The sequence below is a fragment of the Nerophis ophidion genome, linkage group LG23 (assembly GCF_033978795.1).
Source record: "Nerophis ophidion isolate RoL-2023_Sa linkage group LG23, RoL_Noph_v1.0, whole genome shotgun sequence".
NCBI lineage: Eukaryota > Metazoa > Chordata > Actinopteri > Syngnathiformes > Syngnathidae > Nerophis > Nerophis ophidion.
Genome location: NC_084633.1, coordinates 24,645,775 through 24,666,598, shown reverse-complemented (window position 1 = coordinate 24,666,598; position 20,824 = coordinate 24,645,775). Strand labels below are relative to the sequence as shown.

The window sequence follows — 20,824 nt, the reverse complement described above, 5'->3', positions numbered from 1 at the left end:
TTGATCAATTTAAACTGACTGGCCGAAGCTGGGCAACTAAAATGCTTCCCCTTTAAAAAACATACCCCAATCGACCGTAAATTCCGGATTATAAGCCTCTACCGTTTTCTTACACTTTAAACCCCGTGGCGAATAAGACAGTGCGGCAAATTTGTGGATTTTTCTTCACTGACTGTTTGAGTTTGTTTTTTTCAAAGCAATAAAAAGTGCTTTATTATTTTCATTATGGTGCCATCGGTTGGACAAATTTGCTTCGGTAGGGGGGGCCCCCCCCCCGGAGTGTCGTTCAGTCTTTTAGCAGTCATTTGCATTTCTACTCGTATGCTTTCTTCATTCATCACTCCATGCAAGTTTTACAATATAACTAAAACAATTCATACTTACTACACTGTCCCATGTGTGATGTCTGTAGGAATGTTTATGCATATTTGTACATGCTATAGTATTGTAATGACACTCGCGTCTTTAGCATTAGCTAATATGCTAACACGGTTACGAGTATACGCGTTAGTAATATTAACTTACAATGGAATGCTTTTTGTATTGGTTCAGTTTCACAAATTCCTCAGTAAATTCACCAATACGTCACCGTGGAGTTATTGAGTGTTTGGTTGATTGGAGAGCTAGCTTCCGCAGCTAGTGGGTCCATGACGTGTTACAAGCACCGTTTGGAGACAATTGAGGCATGTAAATAAACCTTTCCAGAATCTTGCTGTGTAAATAACTCATTTCACAACGTATATACAGTTGTGGTCAAAAGTTACATACACTTGTAAAGAACATAAAGTTATGGCTGTCTTGAGTTTCCAATAATTTCCACAAATCTTATTTTTTTGTGATAGAGTGATTGGAGCACATACTGTACTTGTTGGTCACAAAAAACATTCATGAAGTTTGGTTCTTTTATGAATTTATTATGAGTCTACTGAAAATGTGACCATATCTGCTGGGTCAAAAGTGTCCCTTGGCAAGTTTCACTGCAATAAGGCCCTTTTGGTAGCCATCCACAAACTTCTGGTAGAATTTTTGACCACTCCCCATGACAAAATTGGTGCAGTTCAGCTAAATGTGTAGGTTTTCTGACATGGACTTGTTTCTTCAACATTGTCTACATGTATAAGTCAAGATTTTGGGAAGGCCATTGTAAAATCTCAAATCTAGCCCGATTTAGCTATTCCTTTACCACTTTTGATGCGTATTTGGGGTCATTGTCCTGTTGGGACACCCAACTGCGCCCAAGACCCAACCTCTGGGCTGATGATTTTAGGTTGTCCTGAAGAATTTGGAAGTAATCCTCTTTTTTCATTGTCCCATTTACTATGCAAAGCACCAGTTCCAGAACAAGCCCAGAGCATAATACTACCACTACCATACTTGACGGTAGGAATGATGTTTCTGGGATTAATGGCCACACCTTATTGTCCTCCAAACATATTAATGGGTATTGTGGCCAAACAGCTCAATTTTTGTTTCATCTGACCACAGAACTTTCCTCCAGAAGGTCTTATCTTTGTCCATGCGAACACTATTCCTTCCGTCGAGCATGGTGGTGGTTGCATTATGCTCTGGGCATGTTTTGCTACCAATGGAACTGGTGCTTTACAGAGAGTAAATGGGACAATGAAAGAGGATGATTACCTTTAAATTATTCAGGCCAACCTAAAATCCTCAACCCGGAGGTTGGGTCTTGGGCACAGTTGGGTGTTCCAACAGGACAATGACCCCAAACACAGGTCAAAAGTAGTACAGGAATCGTTAAATCAGGCTAAAATTAAGGTTTTAGAATGGCCTTTCCAAAGTCCTGACCTAAATGAGTGGACAATGCTGAAGAAACAAGTCCATGTCAGGAAAACCAACACATTTAGCTGAATTGCACCAGTTTTGTCAAGAAAAGAAGTCAAAAATTCAACTAGAAGCTTGCCAGAAGCTTGTGGATTGCTACCAAAAGCGCCTTATTGCAGTGAAACTTGCCAAAAAAATCCAACCAAATATTAACATTGCTGTATGTATACTTTTGACCCAGCAGATTTGGTCATATTTTTAGTAGACCCATAATAAATTCATAAAAGAACCAAACTTCATGAATGTTTTTTGTGACCAACAAGTATGTCCTCTAATTACTTTATCACAAAAAAATAGAGTTGTAAAAATTATTGGAAACTCAAGACAGCCATGACATTATGTTCTTTACAAGTGTATGTAAACTTTTGACCGCGACTGTATCTGCAGCTTATAGTCCGGCGCGGCTAAAATGCGGAGAAATAATTTTTTACCCTAAAATTTTGTGGGTGCAGCTTACATGCCATGGCGCTCTATAGTTCAGAAAATACGGTGAACATAAAACAATACTGTCTGACAACCAGGCTATTCAATTGTGCACATTGGACCTACAAGCTATGCGCTTACAACAGAGTGATTCTTCTATACTCTTGTGTTTTTACGAAGTGTTCAAAGACTGCTGAAAAGAGTAGGAGGCCACAACACCTGCCAGAAACAATGAATAATAGATTTTATTTGTTCAGCACTTATTTTAAAAAAATATTAAAATGCAACAGTACAAACCAATGTAAAACAATAAGATTAACCATTAAGACTGATAAAATACTACAAACCCTGTTTCCATATGAGTTGGGAAATTGTGTTAGATGTAAATATAAATGAAATACAATGATTTGCAAATTATTTTCAACCCATATTCAATTGAATGTACTACAAAGACAAGATATTTGATGTTCAAACTCAAACTTTTTTTTTGCAAATAATTAACTTAGAATTTCATGGCTACAACATGTGCCAAGTAGTTGGGAAAGGGCATGTTCGCCACTGTGTTACATCACATATTCTTTTAACAACACTCAAACGTTTGGGAACTGAAGAAAAACTAATTGTTGAAGCTTTGAAAGTGGAATTCTTTACCATTCTTGCTTGATGCACAGCTTAAGTTGTTCAACAGTCCGGGGTCTTGTCGTATTTTACGGTTCATAATGCGCCATACATTTTTGATGGGAGACATGTCTGGACTGCAGGCGGGCCAGAAAAGTACCCACATTCTTTTTTTACAACGCCACTCTGTTGTAACACTTGTCTTGCTGAAATAAGCATGGGCATCCATGATAACGTTGCTTGGATGACAACGTATGTTGCTCCAAAACCTGTATGGACCATTCAGCATTAATGTTGCCTTCACAGATGTGTAAGTTACCCATGCCTTGGGCACTAATAAACCCCCATACCATCACAGATGCTGGCTTTTCAACTTTGCGCCTATAAGAATCCGGATGGTTATTTTCCTCTCTGTTCCGGAGGACACCACATCCACATTTTCCAAACATAATTTGAAATGTGGACTTGTCAGACCACAGAACACTTTTCCACTTTGCATCAGTCCATCTTAGAGCTGGCGGCGTTCCTGAGTGTTGTTGACAAATGGCTTTCGCTTTGCATAGTAGAGTTTTAACTTGCACTTACAAATGTAGTGACCAACTTTATTTACTGACAGTGGTTTTATGAAGTGTTCTTGAGCCCATGTTGTGATATCCTTTACAAACTGATGTCCGTTTTTGATGCAGTACCGTCTGAGGGATATCATCGCTTACGTGCAGTGATTTCTCCAGATTCTCTGAACCTTTTTATGATTTTACGGACCATAGATGGTAAAATCCCTAAAATCCTTGCAATAGCTCATTGAGAAATGTTGTTCTAAAACTGTTCGACAATTTGCTTACAAATTGGTGACCCTCGACCCATCCTTGTTTGTGAATTACTTAGCATTTCATGGAAGTTGCTTTTATACCCAATCATGGAACCCACCTGTTCCCAATTAGCCTGCACACCTGTGGGATGTTCAAATAAGTGTTTGATGAGCATTCCTCAACTTAATCAGTATTTATTGCCACCTTTCCCAACTTCTTTGTCACAAGTTGCTGGCATTAAATTCTAAAGTTAATGATTATTTGCAATAAAAAAAAATTGTCATCAGTTTTAACATCAAATGTCTTTGTATGGGTTGAAAATGATTCGCAAATCATTGTATTCCGTTTATATTTACATATAACAAAATTTCCCATCTCATATGTAAACAGGGTTTGTAAGATAACAACACTATCAGTGCAGCATAAACAAATCATGCAAAATAGTGGGTTTTTCTAACGGTGCGTATTTGCTACATAAATATTAACTTGGCCAAAAGATTTCAGTGTGTTTAGAAGTAATTTTAAGCTCATTCAACAATACCTTAATAATTATGGTCACGATAACCGTTACACCCGTAAACCCAACCAACCATGTGAGGTCGGAGGTGCAAGTATAAGATATTTCTACAACCATTATATATACATATTTAAAGGCTGAGAGTCAGTACGGACTGACAACCTAAAATAAGCACAGAGCTCTGTTTGGAAATCATTCCAAAGTACTGTCACTTAAACATAAATTGAAATTATTCTCCTTTGGGTTTGTGACTTACCCTGCATCATACTTCTGTAGGATATGTCGGTAATGGCATAGATATGAGGTGGCATTTCATGTTTCTTCTTGCCCTTGTACATTTCAACAATCTCCTCGGAGTAGATTGGCAGGTTCTTGTAGGGGTTAATGACCACACAAAAGAGCCCAGAATATGTCTGCGGAAAAGAAAATATCCAATTATTACAAGATAAAGGGGATTTGAGTGAGCTGACTCCTGGGGACTATCGGTTACATTTTTATTTCTTCAGCAATGCATTATTGTTACATACTGAATTTTTCATAGTCATTATTTAATTCTAATGTTGCAGCATAGTTTAAATTCGCTCAACAAGCTGCCTCATTTCAGCACAGAGCAGAACAATTCTCATGAAATCTGATTGGGTCCTCTCCTATGTTATGCAACAGCCGCCCCACCCAGCCACAAGTTCAAAGTGAAGGGCATGTAAGGCATTGTAAATAAGTACTGCTGCTTGACAGGTTAGTCGAGTCATAAGAAAATAACATTAAAAGAACGAAAACAGCTTTAATTTTTTTTCATATTCAGAATTGTCTATTGATTTCTCTCTTAGCCTCACAACTCCTGTGCTGCAGTTCCAAGATATCTGTATCTGTCATCTTTCCCTCTGGGGTGCACAAGTTCTCCCATGAGAGCCTACAGAGCCTTGAGGCCCTCAAACCAACCATAGACTGGACCTCAAAAACAAAAGGCAGTCATAGAAACCGAATCATTTACAGCCCAGGACAAGGAGATAAACAAAATAATGAGCATCAATTACGCCATTTGCATTCCAAGTCCTTGGATCAACGTTGACTTCCTGTTCACAAAACACACTAGAAGTAAGCAAAGTACAAGTGATAAAGATAGGAAAATGATAAACCATCAAATTAAATATTTTTGAAAATCCTTCCGGTGATACTGATTGTTCATTTATATGTGGACATGTGGCCATTATACCTACAGAATGCAAAAATGTATTTGTTAGAAATGGTACTCTTTGGGAACCTCACGATTTGATTTAGATTCTTGGGGCAACGATTCCATTCAGAATTAAACAAGATTCTTGAAATAAGTATGACCTATTACTATGATTTATTACTATTACTACAGTGTTGGCCTAAAAATCTTTTTATTTTTATTATTTATAATAATCACAGACTATTGATCTAATAAAAGAAAACAGTAACTTCATCTCCAACCCAATCCCAACTTCAATATACTTAGAATAGAACATTACAAAGCACTTTAAGAGTCGTACAAATACAATTAATGCAATACCAAAAAAAAGGGAAATCTAAAATGTATAAATAACCTACATCAATAATAGCGATTGATTCAATCTGAAAAAAATATTCTTACAAAATTGCTATTTTAAAAATGCTAAAATTATTAACTTATTTCTTTAACAAACAATTATGAATTGATAGAATCAAAATAAATTAAAATCATGTTTTGATGTGAATAGATTTTTTAGCACCCCTACTATTAACTAGCATCTTCAGCTTTTCAGTAATGGATTTCTAGAAGATTGGAGCATTGCTGTGGAAATGTTTGTCTTCTCATTAGAACATAGGAGGTCAGACAATATCTGTTCTAGTTCATCGCAAAAATGTTTATCCAAAATATCTTGTTTTACAAGTCATGGTGTCCATACCAAACCTTGTCTGATTACTTTAATATCCTACCCTAACACCCTACTGTGCAATACTACCCCTCGAGTGCAATATGTCCGACACTGATTGTTATTTATCACTTTGGTACTCTTGTCTTGTTCTGTATATTGTACAGTATTTTGTATTTCTATACTGTTTTGTATATTGTACAGGATTGCTTATTATTTTTATTGGATAGTAGTTTGTTTATTTCAATTGTTAAGTTGTCCCTTATGTACCTCTTGTGTTATTTATTTCACCCCATATTTGTTCCCACTACCACACCTTAAGTTGGAGTCTTTAATCTCGTTATATGCAAATATGACAAAGTCTATTCTATTCTATTAAGAGGTGTACCTAAAAGCTTGTGTTGAAATAGTCTATAGTGTTTCGCATTTCTAACCATTTGTTTTGCCATTGAGGAGGCCAATGACCCATGAGTATATGCAGGACAGGTGTTACCCCAGCACAAAGAGCAAAAACAACCCTGCATGACCACTCCCACCAGAGGCTTGAAAAATAAAACTCCACACCTCCAGTAAAATGTAAAACTCAAAGTGTTTTGGATGAAAGGTGGAAAGTCTTCAAGAAGATACATAATAATAATAATAAGTATAAATATCATATCAGCACTCTATACTTACATATATGAGACCAGAATAGTATCTTTCCTTCAGGTTGTGCAGCACTGAGGCCTCATTCAGACAGGTCAGCTCTGCCATGTCTTCCACCTTGCTGAACTTAGGCGGATTCATCTTCTGGATGTCATCCTTGTTCACCCGGATCTTCTTACCGGAGTCTGCCAGCTCGACCATATATTCGTCGCCCCGCTCTTCCTTCACGGAACCAGCCTCGAAGCCCAGGCGCTCTGATGGAACCCATACCAGCTTCTTGGACGCCCAGTCAGCCTGCGCCAGTGGATTGTTGATCAGATTTCGGTCCGCATACAAAAACTTGCTTGGGTCCGACATGGTAGCTGTTCCAATGGGAGAAAGGGGCTCATGGTTAGTGATTTAAAAGTGAGCTATTACAGTACAGTGGATTCTCATTGTAAGACATACTGCAAATGGTGAACATCCACAAATGGACACATTCTAACAAGAAATGCCTAAAGTCGATGCGCAAAACCCTATAGTATGCATCTGAGTTATAATAGAAGTATATAATGTTGTTAGCTTAGCACAGTTATGAAACACCTGGGTTTACAGAATGCAACTTCTTACCTAAAATCAACTTAAGAGTAGATTTCTGTACTAATGATTAAACTTGAACTTTAACAAACAATCTGTGAAGAATGCAAAAGGTCACGGTCGATGCGGTTCGCAACAGGAAGTGTCTGCTCGAGTCGGGTCAGGTCGACATCAAACTGTGTCGGGATTCATGTTACAACACCTGGAAATACTTCAATATCACACTCGTGCCAGAGTAGAAATATATTACAGCCTAGCTGTAAAACCCAAAGAATATGATGGAGCGTGTGTATGTACTAGATTCCCCAGATACCAGTGTGACATCATCACATATGCTATGATTAATGCATTTTATTTAAAAAGGGGAAAAAAAAGTATAAATACTAGAGGTGTAACGGGTACACAAAAGTTTCGGTTCGGTACGTACCTCGGTTTAGAGGTCACGGTTCTGTTCATTTTCGGTACAGTAAGAAAACAACCAAATATACATTTTTTGGTTATTTATTTACCAAATTTGTAAACAATGGCTTTATCCTTTTAACATTGGGAACACTATAATAATTCTGCCCACGTTAATCCACATTAAACTGACTCAAGTTGTTGCTTTGATTAAATAAAATGACAATACCTTTGTTCTACATATTAAAAGTGCAACATTAAACGGTTTCAAGTCAACTCATCATGCTTAATTTATTATAGCATTTGGGAAGCTTGTAGTTGACTTTCATTATGTAAATGTTATATTTTTGTCAACATGTGATAGCAGGCACCCTGCCATTCAAAACTAGGCTGCTACATTACTAATGATTAATGTAACTATTGCTGAAAAATAGTACAATTGCAATAGGAGAGACTATTCATCCCTGAAATCTACGGAGTATATGTTAGTTCATGTGAAATAACAGACAGACAGGGCTTTGCTGCCACACACACACACACACACACACACACACACACACACACACACACACACACACACACACACACACACACACACACACACACACACACACACACACACACACACACACACACACACACACACACACACACACACACACACACACACACACACACACACACACACACACAGCAAAATGAACTAACGCACACAGCAAAATGAACTAACGTAACGCTAAAAGCTAATTAGCCTTCACATCACCTCAAGCCAGAACTGTGAGCAAGCTGAACTGCAGTTTAAAATTCTAGAAAGTCAACAGGCTCATAGTGATGTTTGTAATAGTTGTGACTGGAAAGTGTTTTGTATAATTTGGGGAGTGTACGATGTCTGCTGCTAAACACATGTCTGATCGACGATGAAGCATTTACAACATGCGTTCTGAATACGCACTGCTGATTGGCTGTTACATCACTCTGAATACGCACTGCTGATTGGCTTTGTATGTAACCAATCAGATGGTTGTGTGGGCGGGACAATGCTGGGTGCTCACTGCTCAGACAGGCAGAAAGCAGAGCAGCTTGTTAAGACTTTAGAATACAAATTCGTTCGATACACCCCCTTACCGAAACGTTTCAATACAAATACACGTACTGTTACACTCCTAATAAATACATTTCTAACAAATCTGGTAATAATAATAGTATTAACATATTTTCTTAAATAATATTGTTTCGCTGTATTTTTCGATTGATGCTTATTGTACTCGTGTTTAGACACTCTGTACTTCTGTCACTCCATGGTTGCGACGAATAGTGATAAGGGTTTTTTTTTTTTTTTACTTCTTTCTCCTCTTTTTGAAGTGTGCAAAAGAGGCAGTGAGAACAAAGCATGATGACACACTTGCTTCGCACTGCTGGGAGCCTCTCTCTCCTTAAATTCTGTAATCTTAAATTTTTAAGAAGGCAGTACGCGGGTATATCTCATCCATATTAAAAAGGTACGTCCACATCGCGAACATGCTGCCTTGGATCCAGACAACCACGTGTATAAGGCTTACGTCATCCCAACAATCGGTTTCGGCAACACTGTTTGGGTGAGCAAAGTGCGTCCTTTTTCGCAGCCAAATTTGCAGTGAATAGTGGCAAAAAAGAACCAAAATATATCCATTCATACTGTAACTACCTGCCGGTGTTAATGTGTATTTGTTTGTGTGTCAAGATGTTCATTATCCTATGATCTGAACACACCGTGTTGGCAGAGAATGAGGAAGTGTGTGTTTAGGAGTGAAATGCGGAGGTGGACATGTGTGCATGGAGAAAATATTTGTTGGAATTGCTAGCAAAAAATGGCAATTATGAGCGTCAGACTTTGTGTGTCTTTCTGGACGCTACAATACATTATTTTCATGTAAAGAAATACAAATAAAAAAATAGCTCATTTTTAAAAAAGGTGTGGCGGCTAATATTTTGCTGTGGTGCACCGCCACAAATGAAATTCATTAAGGGGAAACCCTGACATTATTAGTTTGCTTCCTTGCTAGATGTCAGAATGCTTAGTGGCTGATCGGTTAAAAGACGCAACTGTTAGGGAATCTTTTTAAGCTGCATAGTTTCTTTTTGGTGACAACATTCAAAAGATAAAAGGCAAAACATTTGGTTTGAACTGAAAGACAAAGGATAGCTCTTAAACGATAAATCAGAGCAGGCAAAGCGGACAGTATAAGTTCTTTTTTTCCCCCCAATAGTTACATCCAATATTCTGAATACATATTTTTTTTAAATTACATTTAGGTGGTGTATCCTAATAAAGGGAAATCCAGTCCTTAAAGAGGTTAACCAAAAACAAAGTTGTCATTATATGCATTGTTTCCTGATTCAGTGTAATTTATTACAATTCATTGTATACAGCCTAAAGCAGGTTTATTCAATTCTATGGTTTTGCACTAATATTTTTATTTTATATATTCCTGAAAATCTGCTGTTTAAGGACCTACTGCAAATATATTAGCTGTAATGTTAGGAATCTGCAGCAAAAATGTTAGTATTTTCCAAGTTTTTTAACTGCACTCATTCCCAGGCCTGATTTGGTCTCCGGGCCATCATTTGACTGGTCCTGGCCATAAAACTTCCTTTTGACAAGGTGTGCTGCAGTTGAACTCCAATAGAAAGTGACTGGACGGGTAATAGAAGTAAAAAAGGGATAAGAAGGCTGTGTGCTTAAAGCAATAGGTGAACCATTGCAAAGAGACTCTGGGAAAATTATTTTGCATACAATGGTGCCCCAGACTTTAGTGTTTCAATTATGGTTTAAGATCTGCATGGAGTGCTACTACAGTCACTACCTGTTCCAGCACGTTTGCATAAATGTGCTGTGTTGCTAATATGTAAAACTCTGGTCGTCACACTCAACCAAGTATACGGATATTTACGTCAATACTTGGGGCCAAGTGTTTGACCACGACTAGACTACAACACTGCAAGCAACAAGCTCCAGTGGGACATGATTCTCTTGTCAAGAACTATTTTAAAACAATCCCAACATTTAAGTGTTTAGAAATTGTATACATTTTCAGTGATTTAAAAGGGGGAACTGCACTTTATTTACATTTTGCCTATCATTCACAACCATTAACGAAAAGAACACATCTTTAAGGATTTTAAAGATAGTAAAAAAGGCTTGGGAGATGGGGCTAATGGGAATCACTGTTGCAGCCTTCAAAGCCCTTCATCAACATTTCATATTCAATCTGCAAGTATACATAAAATTGTAGTAACAGACACGTTAAAAACAATATGTACAATATTAAGCATTGCCAGAACTGATTTCCTCAGCGCATTAATTTCTGTTTCAATTGCAGCGCACTTCTGGCTTCCAGCAACAGATGTGTGTTCCTATTTACGAAAACAAACACGAGTGTTTTCTAAATATGGTAGACTTTGTAACAGACAACAAAGATGACTATTTGTCAACTGTCCATCGAGTGAGTCACACTTTATATTGATCATGATACACGCAGCACGTCATGTGTGTTATTACAAGTACAGTACATATGCTATCTGGCTAGATGTGTACAAACAAAACATGAACTATTGCTTCGAGAAGTGAGCACGAAGGTAAGGTGAGATATTGGTGCAGACGGAAACAGAGTGAGGTGAAAGAAACTTTGAGCCAAGTTATTTCAACATAAATGGAGTGCTTACTCAAATCAACTGGAAAAAGGTTGTCCCCAGCCAGCTCGACCAAACAGACAACCATCGAGTGAGTCACACTTTATAGTGAACATGATACACGCATCATGTTAGTACAACTACAGTACCTTCACTGACTGGCTAGCTGTGTACCAACAAAACATGAAATAATACTTTACAGATACTGTATTATTGTTCATGTTTTTCACTCAGTACAGATTAGTGTCCTATCACATTGTTGTGTATTACAAACTCAAAAGTGATTTGGGTGCTGCTGTAGAAGGTAACTTAGCTCTTGCTGTAGCTAGCTTTTATGGCTAATACCGAAGCATGCCGATGTGTTATTCCGCTGAAAAATAAAAATAAAATAAATAAAGAGTACCTCCGTGTTCACGCTTACAATAATTTCTCGACAGCTTGGTTATTATACGTATAGAAGTATTGTTGGCATTTTTTAAAAGCATTTTTAAAGCGATTTAGAGATAGAATTGTTTGCTCAAATTAGCTGCATTGCTAGTCGTCTAGAACGAGCTGATTTTTCCATGTTGGAATGCAAATAAAACTGAGTCTTCTTGTCTCGCAAAAGGATTGGCAAAATTCCAAAAAAGTGCAGTTCCCCTTTAACTCTGTAGTTAGAGCCTTTTTTCCCAAAAATATTTTCTATAGACTGTAACGGAGCCATAACTTATTGAGGATTAATTTATATCATTACTCAGTTGCTGTTCGTAACCTTTAACAGATGAAAAAAAAATGGCAAAGGCTCAAACAAAATAAAGCTTTTTGTCAGCTGTACTCTGTAAAAGGTGACAGACCCTTGAGTTTTTTCTAGAAGGTTATCATCCTATTTAACAAGCTTGTACCCATTCCAGCACATTAACCCTGGTCTGTGAGAAAGAAAGCAGAGCGAGAGCCATTCTTCTCATGACCCCTGCCTCCCCCATTCTCCCCAGGCGGCAGCTGAAATCTATCATTTCTAACGCTGCCTCCAAGTCCGACTCTTGTTGGACAACCACATCCTGTCATAGTAGTAGTACAGAGTGGAAGTGTGTGATGTGGCTGTTCTCAGCTGGTTTTGCTAGGATGAGACACACTCCTGTGTCTGCAGAAGACTAAACTCCCTCCCACCCTATACACCCTCTGCTGTTTATCCAGTCTTTTCAGGGTCGCATTCCTGCCATACTCACCCTCTCTATCAGGGAGAGAGAAAAATTCCACAAACCTCTTTACTTTATCCACTATGCCTCCTTGTTGCCTCCCTGTCTAAGACCTTACTCCTGTGGACTTCCTTCCAGTTTTTGCACTCCTTCATTCCCAACGTCAGTTATATCAGACATACCAAAGTTACATTGCAGTTAAGGCACACCCATCCTGAGGCTGTGCGGGTCAAACAAAACTGAACACTCAGTCCACATCTGCTTGACTCTGAAAAATACACCCCCCACGTTACAGTACAATTGTATAAAATGCCATAGAATAGCGTTTCAGAACCATAGGGCCGCCATAAAAATTTGTGTTTCTCAGCTTTGGTCCGTAGAGGCTGCAACAGTACTTAGTTGTAATGCACTTTTCCACCGCTTACGGCAGTAATGACAATCTCAAACAAAAACGGAAGAAGTCTCAAGCTAAAGTCATAAACACATTTTCTCAAGGCAAAAGTTATGACTAAAATGGTGAAGCTGTATTTCAATTTTCATTCTGGTATTGACAGTTTAAGAAACGTATATATTGGTATTAGTTTGTATTTATTTTAGCATTTTAATTGTATTTTTCATCAGTTTGAGTGACTTCTTTTGCAGTATATTTGATTAGTATGTTTGTAATCAGCCTGACCTAAACCTTGATTATGATTTTTGGGATTAACACATTCTTTCATTGTATTTGACAATGAAAGTAGGTTTAATACAATAACTGAATGCAATTAAAATCAAGAGTAATATTAATTCAGTGTTAATATTTGAGTGGTCCCGAAGCCCCTTTATAAAGGAAAAGTTGGGCCCTGAAGTCAAAAATGTTAAGAACCCTACCATTGAGGATATGACTTATTTCCGTTGACAACAAATATTTGAGGTCAAAGGTCAATCAAATTGCAGGGTTGGATTTGTGAAGGCAGGCAGTATTATGAACACCAATTACCGCGATAATTAATAGAATGACTCCAAAAATAATCAGATTTAATTGGTGGACGGAGAGAAAGCTGGCTTACACACACAGGAATCAAGGACATTGCCTCCTTACTTGTGACTCACTAATGAGAAGTTCCGCAAAGTGAAAAAAAAACTCAGATGAAAAAATATGACTACAAAGCCAAATGTCCCGTTGTAATATTTCAACTTCAGACCGCATGGGTAATATGAGCCCATCAACACAGAAAACAAGAGAGAATTCTGTGGTGGTGGCAACAACAACAACTAAACACCTGACAGTTTTTCCAAGTGGGGGAAAAATATAGGTGATTGATTGATACTTGTATTAGTAGATTGCACAGTACAGTACATATTCCGTACAATTGAAAACTAAATGGTAACACCCGAATAAGTTTTTCAACTTGTTTAAGTCGGGGTCCACGTTAATCAATTCATGGTAGGTACATGCTTATATTGTCATTGCATGTGAAGAAAAACAAAATTGTGGAAAACGAATGGCAGAAGCTGCCATGCTAACTTTCACCCATCCGGAGCAGTTAGGTGTCTTGTTCAAGGACACATCCACAATAGCTTGCCAAGCCGGTATCAAACTGGTAACCCTGTGGTTACCAGTTGCACGAAGCCATGCACTTTTAAAATGTTAAATATTTAGTTTAGTTAAATTTTTACTTACAGAAATGAGTCCATGTTATTTTTGTTTGTTTAGCATAACTAAAGTTATTTACCTTCTAATTACAATACAATGGGAACCATTTATGCAGTAATGACAAATAAGTTTGTATAATTTGAAATGGTTATTTAAATTAGTATTAGTAGTCCTAGTGTTTAAAGTGATCACAAAATATTTCTTACAATAATAGGGTTTATCTACAATAATTTGTAGGACAACGACAATACATCATTCAGCAAAATGGGTTATCAGCCCCGGCCTAAGAACATGGACCATTATCAAAGGATGGACAACATTTGTATTGATTATTTATGTATGTTAAATAAAATACGGACTGTTCTAAAATGTGGCATTGATGCTTATGTTTTTTAAACATTTGTTCCAGGTTTGATTCTAACTAACCATGGAATAATTTGCTTACATTCTTTTATCCCAACGCATTATCTGGGTTAGCGCGAACAAACTTGGAGGAAGGAAGAGAGGACAATCTATGCTAGCGGTGGCGTTAAACTAGCCTAAAAGGTGAAGTATTAAAACAAGAAAATAATAAATGCTATGCACACTTCAAAAGAAAGCTAATAGGAACCATGTTACAGCAGAGTGTAACAAGTTTAGAAAAAGAAATTAGTAAGTTGATCAATTAAGGAGAGACAGTCGTACAGTGGGCTACCGGCTAAAAACACTTCTAGCCATAGGTATGAATGAGTAGATAGCCGGCAGCTACAGAATATGAATATATATATATATATAGCTGGTTTGTCTTTGTGCGATATAGAAAATGACTATATCGTGATATTCGAGTATACGTTCTCGCGCAGTTGCTTTTAGCTACTGGCATTACACTACAGGCTCTTCTCACTCCTTCTTGTGTCTCCTTCTCACAGACAGTAAGCGCAGGTTCTTACATAAGTCACATACTGTCGCGTCATACATCACATACATATACGCCCTCACGGAGCAGAGAGGTAGCATGGGTAATGTTAGCTGTGATGCTAGTGAAGCCGTCGAGTGGTAATACGAGAGAGAGAAGGTGCAAATCTGATAACAAATTAAGGAAGAATTAATTCCCAAGAAAAACAGCACGGGGTCCATCGTCTGGCGGTGGTTCGGCTTCAAGTGGGAAGATGCCGAATAGACAACTTTCATTTGTCAAGCGGCAGCACGGTGTAGGAGGGGTTAGTTCACAATATGAAGATCCTGAGTAGTCCTGGGTTGAATCCCGGGCTCGGGATCTTGCTGTGTGGAGTTTGCATGTTCTTTCCGTGACTGCGTGGGTTCCCTCCGGATACTCCGGCTTCCTACCACTTCCAAAGACATGCACCTGGGGATAGGTTGTTTGGCAACACTAAATTGGCCCTAGTGTGTGAATATGAGTGTGAATGTTGTCTGTGTTGGCCCTGCGATGAGGTGGCGACTTGTCCAGGGTGTATCCCGCCTTCCGCCCGATTGTAGCTGAGATAGGCACCAGCGCCCCCCGCGACCCCAAAGGGAATAAGCGGTAGAAAATAGATGGAATTTTTCAAGCGTGGGGCACAAGCGTTGCTACCAAGTAGCATTACTGCTAATATGTAGCATCATTTGAAAAGTCACCTGCTAATAACTGTTCAATAAATACAGTTTTGGTCAATTGACTTAGTTGTGATTTCCTTCTCTGTATGAAAGTTTAAAATGAGTATATATTAATGCAGTATGAACAATAATGTTTTAATGTAGACACATAGAATCATCATACTGCTGTGATTATATGCGTCAAGTGTTAATTCAAGGCTAAGGCAAAATATCGATATATCGTGATATGGCCTAAAAATAGATATTTAAAAAAAGGCCATATATATATATATATATATATATATATATATATATATATATATATATATATATATATATATATATATATATATATATATATATATATATATATATATATATATATGTGCACATCCAAAAACCTCAAATGATGCATTATTCATACGTTTGTAGTCAAAAGAGAAGGTTGGCTCTTGAGTCGCTAACTTAATGTTAAAAAAAATGGACTAACTTGTTGACAGGAAAATAGCAATAGATCATTTTAAACTTGTACAAATCTGCAACAAATGAGAGTTTACCAGAATTGTTTTTAAATAAAACTACAAACATCAAAGTTAAAAATAAATGTATGGGAAGATCGGGTGTAAACAAGATCAGGCTATTTTGTTAGATTAATATAAGAAAAAGCATCGTTAAATTACAACTATTCTTGTGAGCTGACGCTATAACAATTTAGATTAGATAGATAGTACTTTATTTATTCCTTTAGGAGAGTTCCTTCAGGAAAATTAAAATTTTCAGCACAATCCCATTTAAAATCAGACAAACATTACAGGGAGACATAACAGGAATGAACCTGACCATGAAGGTTGTTTGTTACTTTTGACCCACTTCTGCAAAACTGGTTTCTGCATGAATGCTCGGTTTTCTTTTGTAAAGACGGATTTGTTTGTGTACATAAATAAAGTGTGTAAGTAAGTCTGCTGATTTTGGCCTTACAGGCTCAAACACATTCAGCGACACATTTCAAAACTACAGTAGCTCTCAAGAGATTTTAATACTGAAATAACTGACCACTATTCCAATATGACCAAAGCTGCTCCAAATTGTAAAAAATGAACAGAACCCGTACACTAGTGTTGGACAATTTTAGAAATGGACCTTACCTAATGATGCTGACAATGAATTAGAAAAGCATCTGTAATACAAGCCCAAATACATTTAAATAATGGCCAAGACTGCAGATTGGATGCCAGTTTATTGTGTACACTGTCTGTTGAGACCCATTTTGAGAGATTAGTAATGATTCAGAACAAGATTACTGATTAACTAAATACGAAGCAACAGGGACTTCAGTGAAACAAGTTGATCCAGGCACCAACCTGATCAAAAGGGAAACAAATGAGAGTACTGCATGAGTAAATAATGACTTAAAGATGGACACATTGAAATGAACAAGACGAACCAGACAAAGCTGTTGACATAACTGCAAGAACATAAAGTTCAAGACCAAAAGGCAAAATAAATGGCTCCAGAGCATCATATAAGTCTCAATTGCACCCTTGAGAAAAAAGGTCAGCCCTGGTCAGTAAACAAAGCCCATACATCCCATCAGACTCATTCCTTTCCGCCCCACTGACTTCCTGAGTTACTGTAATAACCAGGGGTCGTGACGCCTTCCACCACAGAATGACCATGTACAGTCATACTTGTGCATCTTCCATTCTGCTCCAACATAAACCAGTAGTGTTGGCTCAACCGTCCCATTGACAAAACATATTAATAGCACAGCAGCAACAATGTCGATACCACTGTGCTCACATCAAATCAATCAAACTGCTCTTCCATGTCGTACTATGGATACTTTTAGATTGCTCGGTTTGTGGCTTTCATGAACAAATCCCCAAAAAGCCTGCCGTGCCTCCCAATCAGCACTTTTACCCCCCAGCACTTGAGACACCTTTGTCCCATGACTTAGCAACTGTCAGATTAGAGTTTCATGCAGGAGGGAGTGGCCAGCCAAGATATTTAGTTGAAATTCATGAGCGTTTCATAGACCTCCCCTTCGCACAATTGATGTGGGAAAGGTGGGGCAAGAAGAAAATCAGGGAAGAAACAACAAAGAAAACATTTTTGGCATACGTGAACATTTTTACAGTGAGGTAAGTAGGATTTTCTGGGGCACACACTGAACTATTAAATGATGACTATACTGGAAAATAACTGCACTCCATGACAGCTCAACAGCCGGTTCCACATTACATTCCCCCAAAACTAAGACCACTTGAACTGCAAGCTGGCAAATGCCAACCAGACCGAGCCCAGTTTCCACCATTCAGTACATTTAAACGTCGTCATTTTTGTTCCTTCGAAGAATGCAAAAGTAACTCCTTCATACCGAATCATTTTTTCCTAGTCAATAGGTCAATCAATCAAACCACATGAAAATAAACTCAAAATACTTTCACCAGCAACGATAAAGATTGTTATGAACGTGTGTGTGCGTGCGTTTGTTTTCTTAGTCAAACCGGTAAAAAAACAAAGGTCTCGTTCTCAGCACCTGAGTGTGTCTGACAGAATTAATTAAACAGAGTGACCCCTCTTCTCAGTCACTCACAATCATTGTCTCGGTGGGCAGTGAGCGAGACCTTACACACAGGAAGCATGACAGAGAGCCTCACTCCTCATTAGTGAGCAGTTCCACAAAATAAAAATTGGGAGGAAAAAATGTGAATATTTGGGAATATTTCAACTTCAAATCAGATGTGCAATATGAGCCCATCGACAACGTCCGACCTACTTTTTCCAACTGGGAAAAAAATGTATTCTTAGATGTTTAATATTTATTCAAGTTAAGTTTTTGCTTAAAGAGATGAGTCAATTTTATCTTGGTTTTAAAATTCCAAATACTCTTTTCGCTTCCAATGTTAAGTTTATATCCTTTGAAATGGTTACTTTCAGTATTCTATATAGTTAGTCTTAACTAACAAATTTTATGGGGGAATCACTGAAATTGATGTTAAAATCTCGTCTAGTCTCATTCACCAAACATCGTGTGTTGTCTTGTAAGAGTATCTTCCCACCCCGATTTAGGGTACGGACTTCAGTGATGTAATTTTTTTTTTAATTGTTTATTTGTTTTATTTTAAATTCTTATTATTTGATTATATTTATTGTTTCTTTTTTAATTTGCAGCACTCTGGAGACAGTTTTGTTGTTAATAGTGCTATATAAATAAAGGGAACTGGATGCTTAAGACACTAAGGCCATTTTTACTCTCGTCTCTATGGGGTTTTTCTTCTGTGAATTTGGTTATACAGTTCTACCTTGATTTAAAAAAAATAAAATAAAATTGCAGGAAAACCATTTTCCCCATAAGAAATTATGATTTTAAATCTAAATCTGTTCCAGACACCCAACAACATTAAACCAAAAACATTTGTATTAAGAATTATAGTTTTAAATGCAGAAAACCACAATAAAAACATTTTTATGACAAATGGAAAGGATAAGTGGACATTTGACATGACTTTGGACGAGAGTGCCATGCAGACGCCACTTTCGTAATTTGTAACGACTTTCATTCATTCAATCTTTATCAAAGTGCTGGCACGTGCAACTTAATCTTGCCTTATGCTGGTTTATTTTGCAGTTGTACAAACAAAACAGTTTTAAAAAGCGGAGAGACCGTGGTACCAGTGCTGCTCAGTCAGCGTTAGCTCCCTAAACGCTGCTTTGCTTACCATTAACCCGATATAAGAAACATTGTTACAGGGCAAACAGACTAGTTGGTTACGCGTAATGTTTAATCTTACAATCACAGAGACAGTAAATAAAAACAGTTGTTGAAAACCTAAATCATATGAAAATAGGGAGGTACAAATGTAGTGTTTTGTTTTGGTTTGCTTTCACAAAAAACTGAGCTAATGCAGATACTGCCTAAACACCCTGTGACCAAAGCCCAGAAACCCACCTTTTAAAAAACTGTAACGGCATAAAATTAAACTGAACTGTACTGGTCAGTGGATACATACAACTACAGTAAACAGACTTCATTAAACCTAAATATTTGAAAATACTTAATCCATTACTTAAAACTAAATTCCAGGATAGGCTGACTTTTCAGACAAGTACAAATGAAAGCTGTTGCATAAAATTAAAATTGTATATGTTAAATGAAAACAAAGCTAATCGTTTACAGAGTCGTAGAACAAATTCAAGGCGTACAGCTGATTACTCCACTGAATACACAACCCACCGGGTACTTAACAGCACACAACGCAGCAGCAACTGAATTCACTGAAGACACAAACAGTGACGACCATTGCGTAGAAATAGTGTCCTAACACTGTGAAAGAATGCAGATGTGGATCAAGATGCACATTTATTTTTTCTGTCAGCAGGTTTTTGAAACACAGCAGACACAGCTAGGCTAGAGTTTATCGCGTACATCCGCCTCCACCCTTAGGAATTATTGTTTTGGACTTCAGTCTTTTCAACGGCAACCTTTGTCTGGTCCACTCCCTTTCAATATGTAAAGACGACAAACATTATCATCCGGTCTTGACAAAAATGTGATCAGACCTAATTCAACTGACATGTCATGTCCAAGTTGGAGTCAGAAACAAGTCTCATGATGAAGCACGCTTTCTAAGTCCAGCGTCAGCAGTGGTGGTGTTGTGCAATATATTAACCACTTTAGCACATCCAGACCTTCCAGGTGTGAGGCTCACATACAAAAATGTAAATATATATTTACATTAATGTAAATATATATTTACATTTTTGTGTGAAATAATCAATCGAAATTTACCTATGGAGCCCTGAATCACAAGTGCCTCAAATGGCTTTGCAAACTCACAACAACATCCCCTGATCTAAACACACATCTGGGCATGGAAAAACTCCAAACACCAGCTGGGGGAAAAGAAGAAACCTTGACAAAGGACTGCAAATGTGGGTTTAATTATCAAATGAATAGATAATGTGGGAGTCTAGTCCATCGGGAAGTTAACAGATTCATAAGGGGATTTTTTCCTCCTCGGTTCAGATAAGTGAACTATACAACAAAAACAAGAAGTACCTAT

At 37.6% G+C, this 20,824-nt stretch overlaps 1 protein-coding gene across 2 annotated transcripts in view; it reads right to left on the bottom strand.

Annotated features, from left to right (window-relative positions):
- The window catches only part of LOC133541756 (myosin-9-like), an 81,764-nt gene that overhangs the window by 46,621 nt on the left and 14,319 nt on the right, over positions 1 to 20,824 (bottom strand). For both annotated transcript variants that reach the window (XM_061885325.1, XM_061885326.1), the window contains exons 2-3: positions 6,762 to 7,093; positions 4,466 to 4,622 (exon numbers count right to left, since the gene is read on the bottom strand). In XM_061885325.1, coding sequence (XP_061741309.1) covers positions 4,466 to 4,622; positions 6,762 to 7,088 — 484 coding nt within the window. In that variant the 5' untranslated portion in view covers positions 7,089 to 7,093. The remainder of the gene's footprint in view (positions 1 to 4,465; positions 4,623 to 6,761; positions 7,094 to 20,824) is intronic.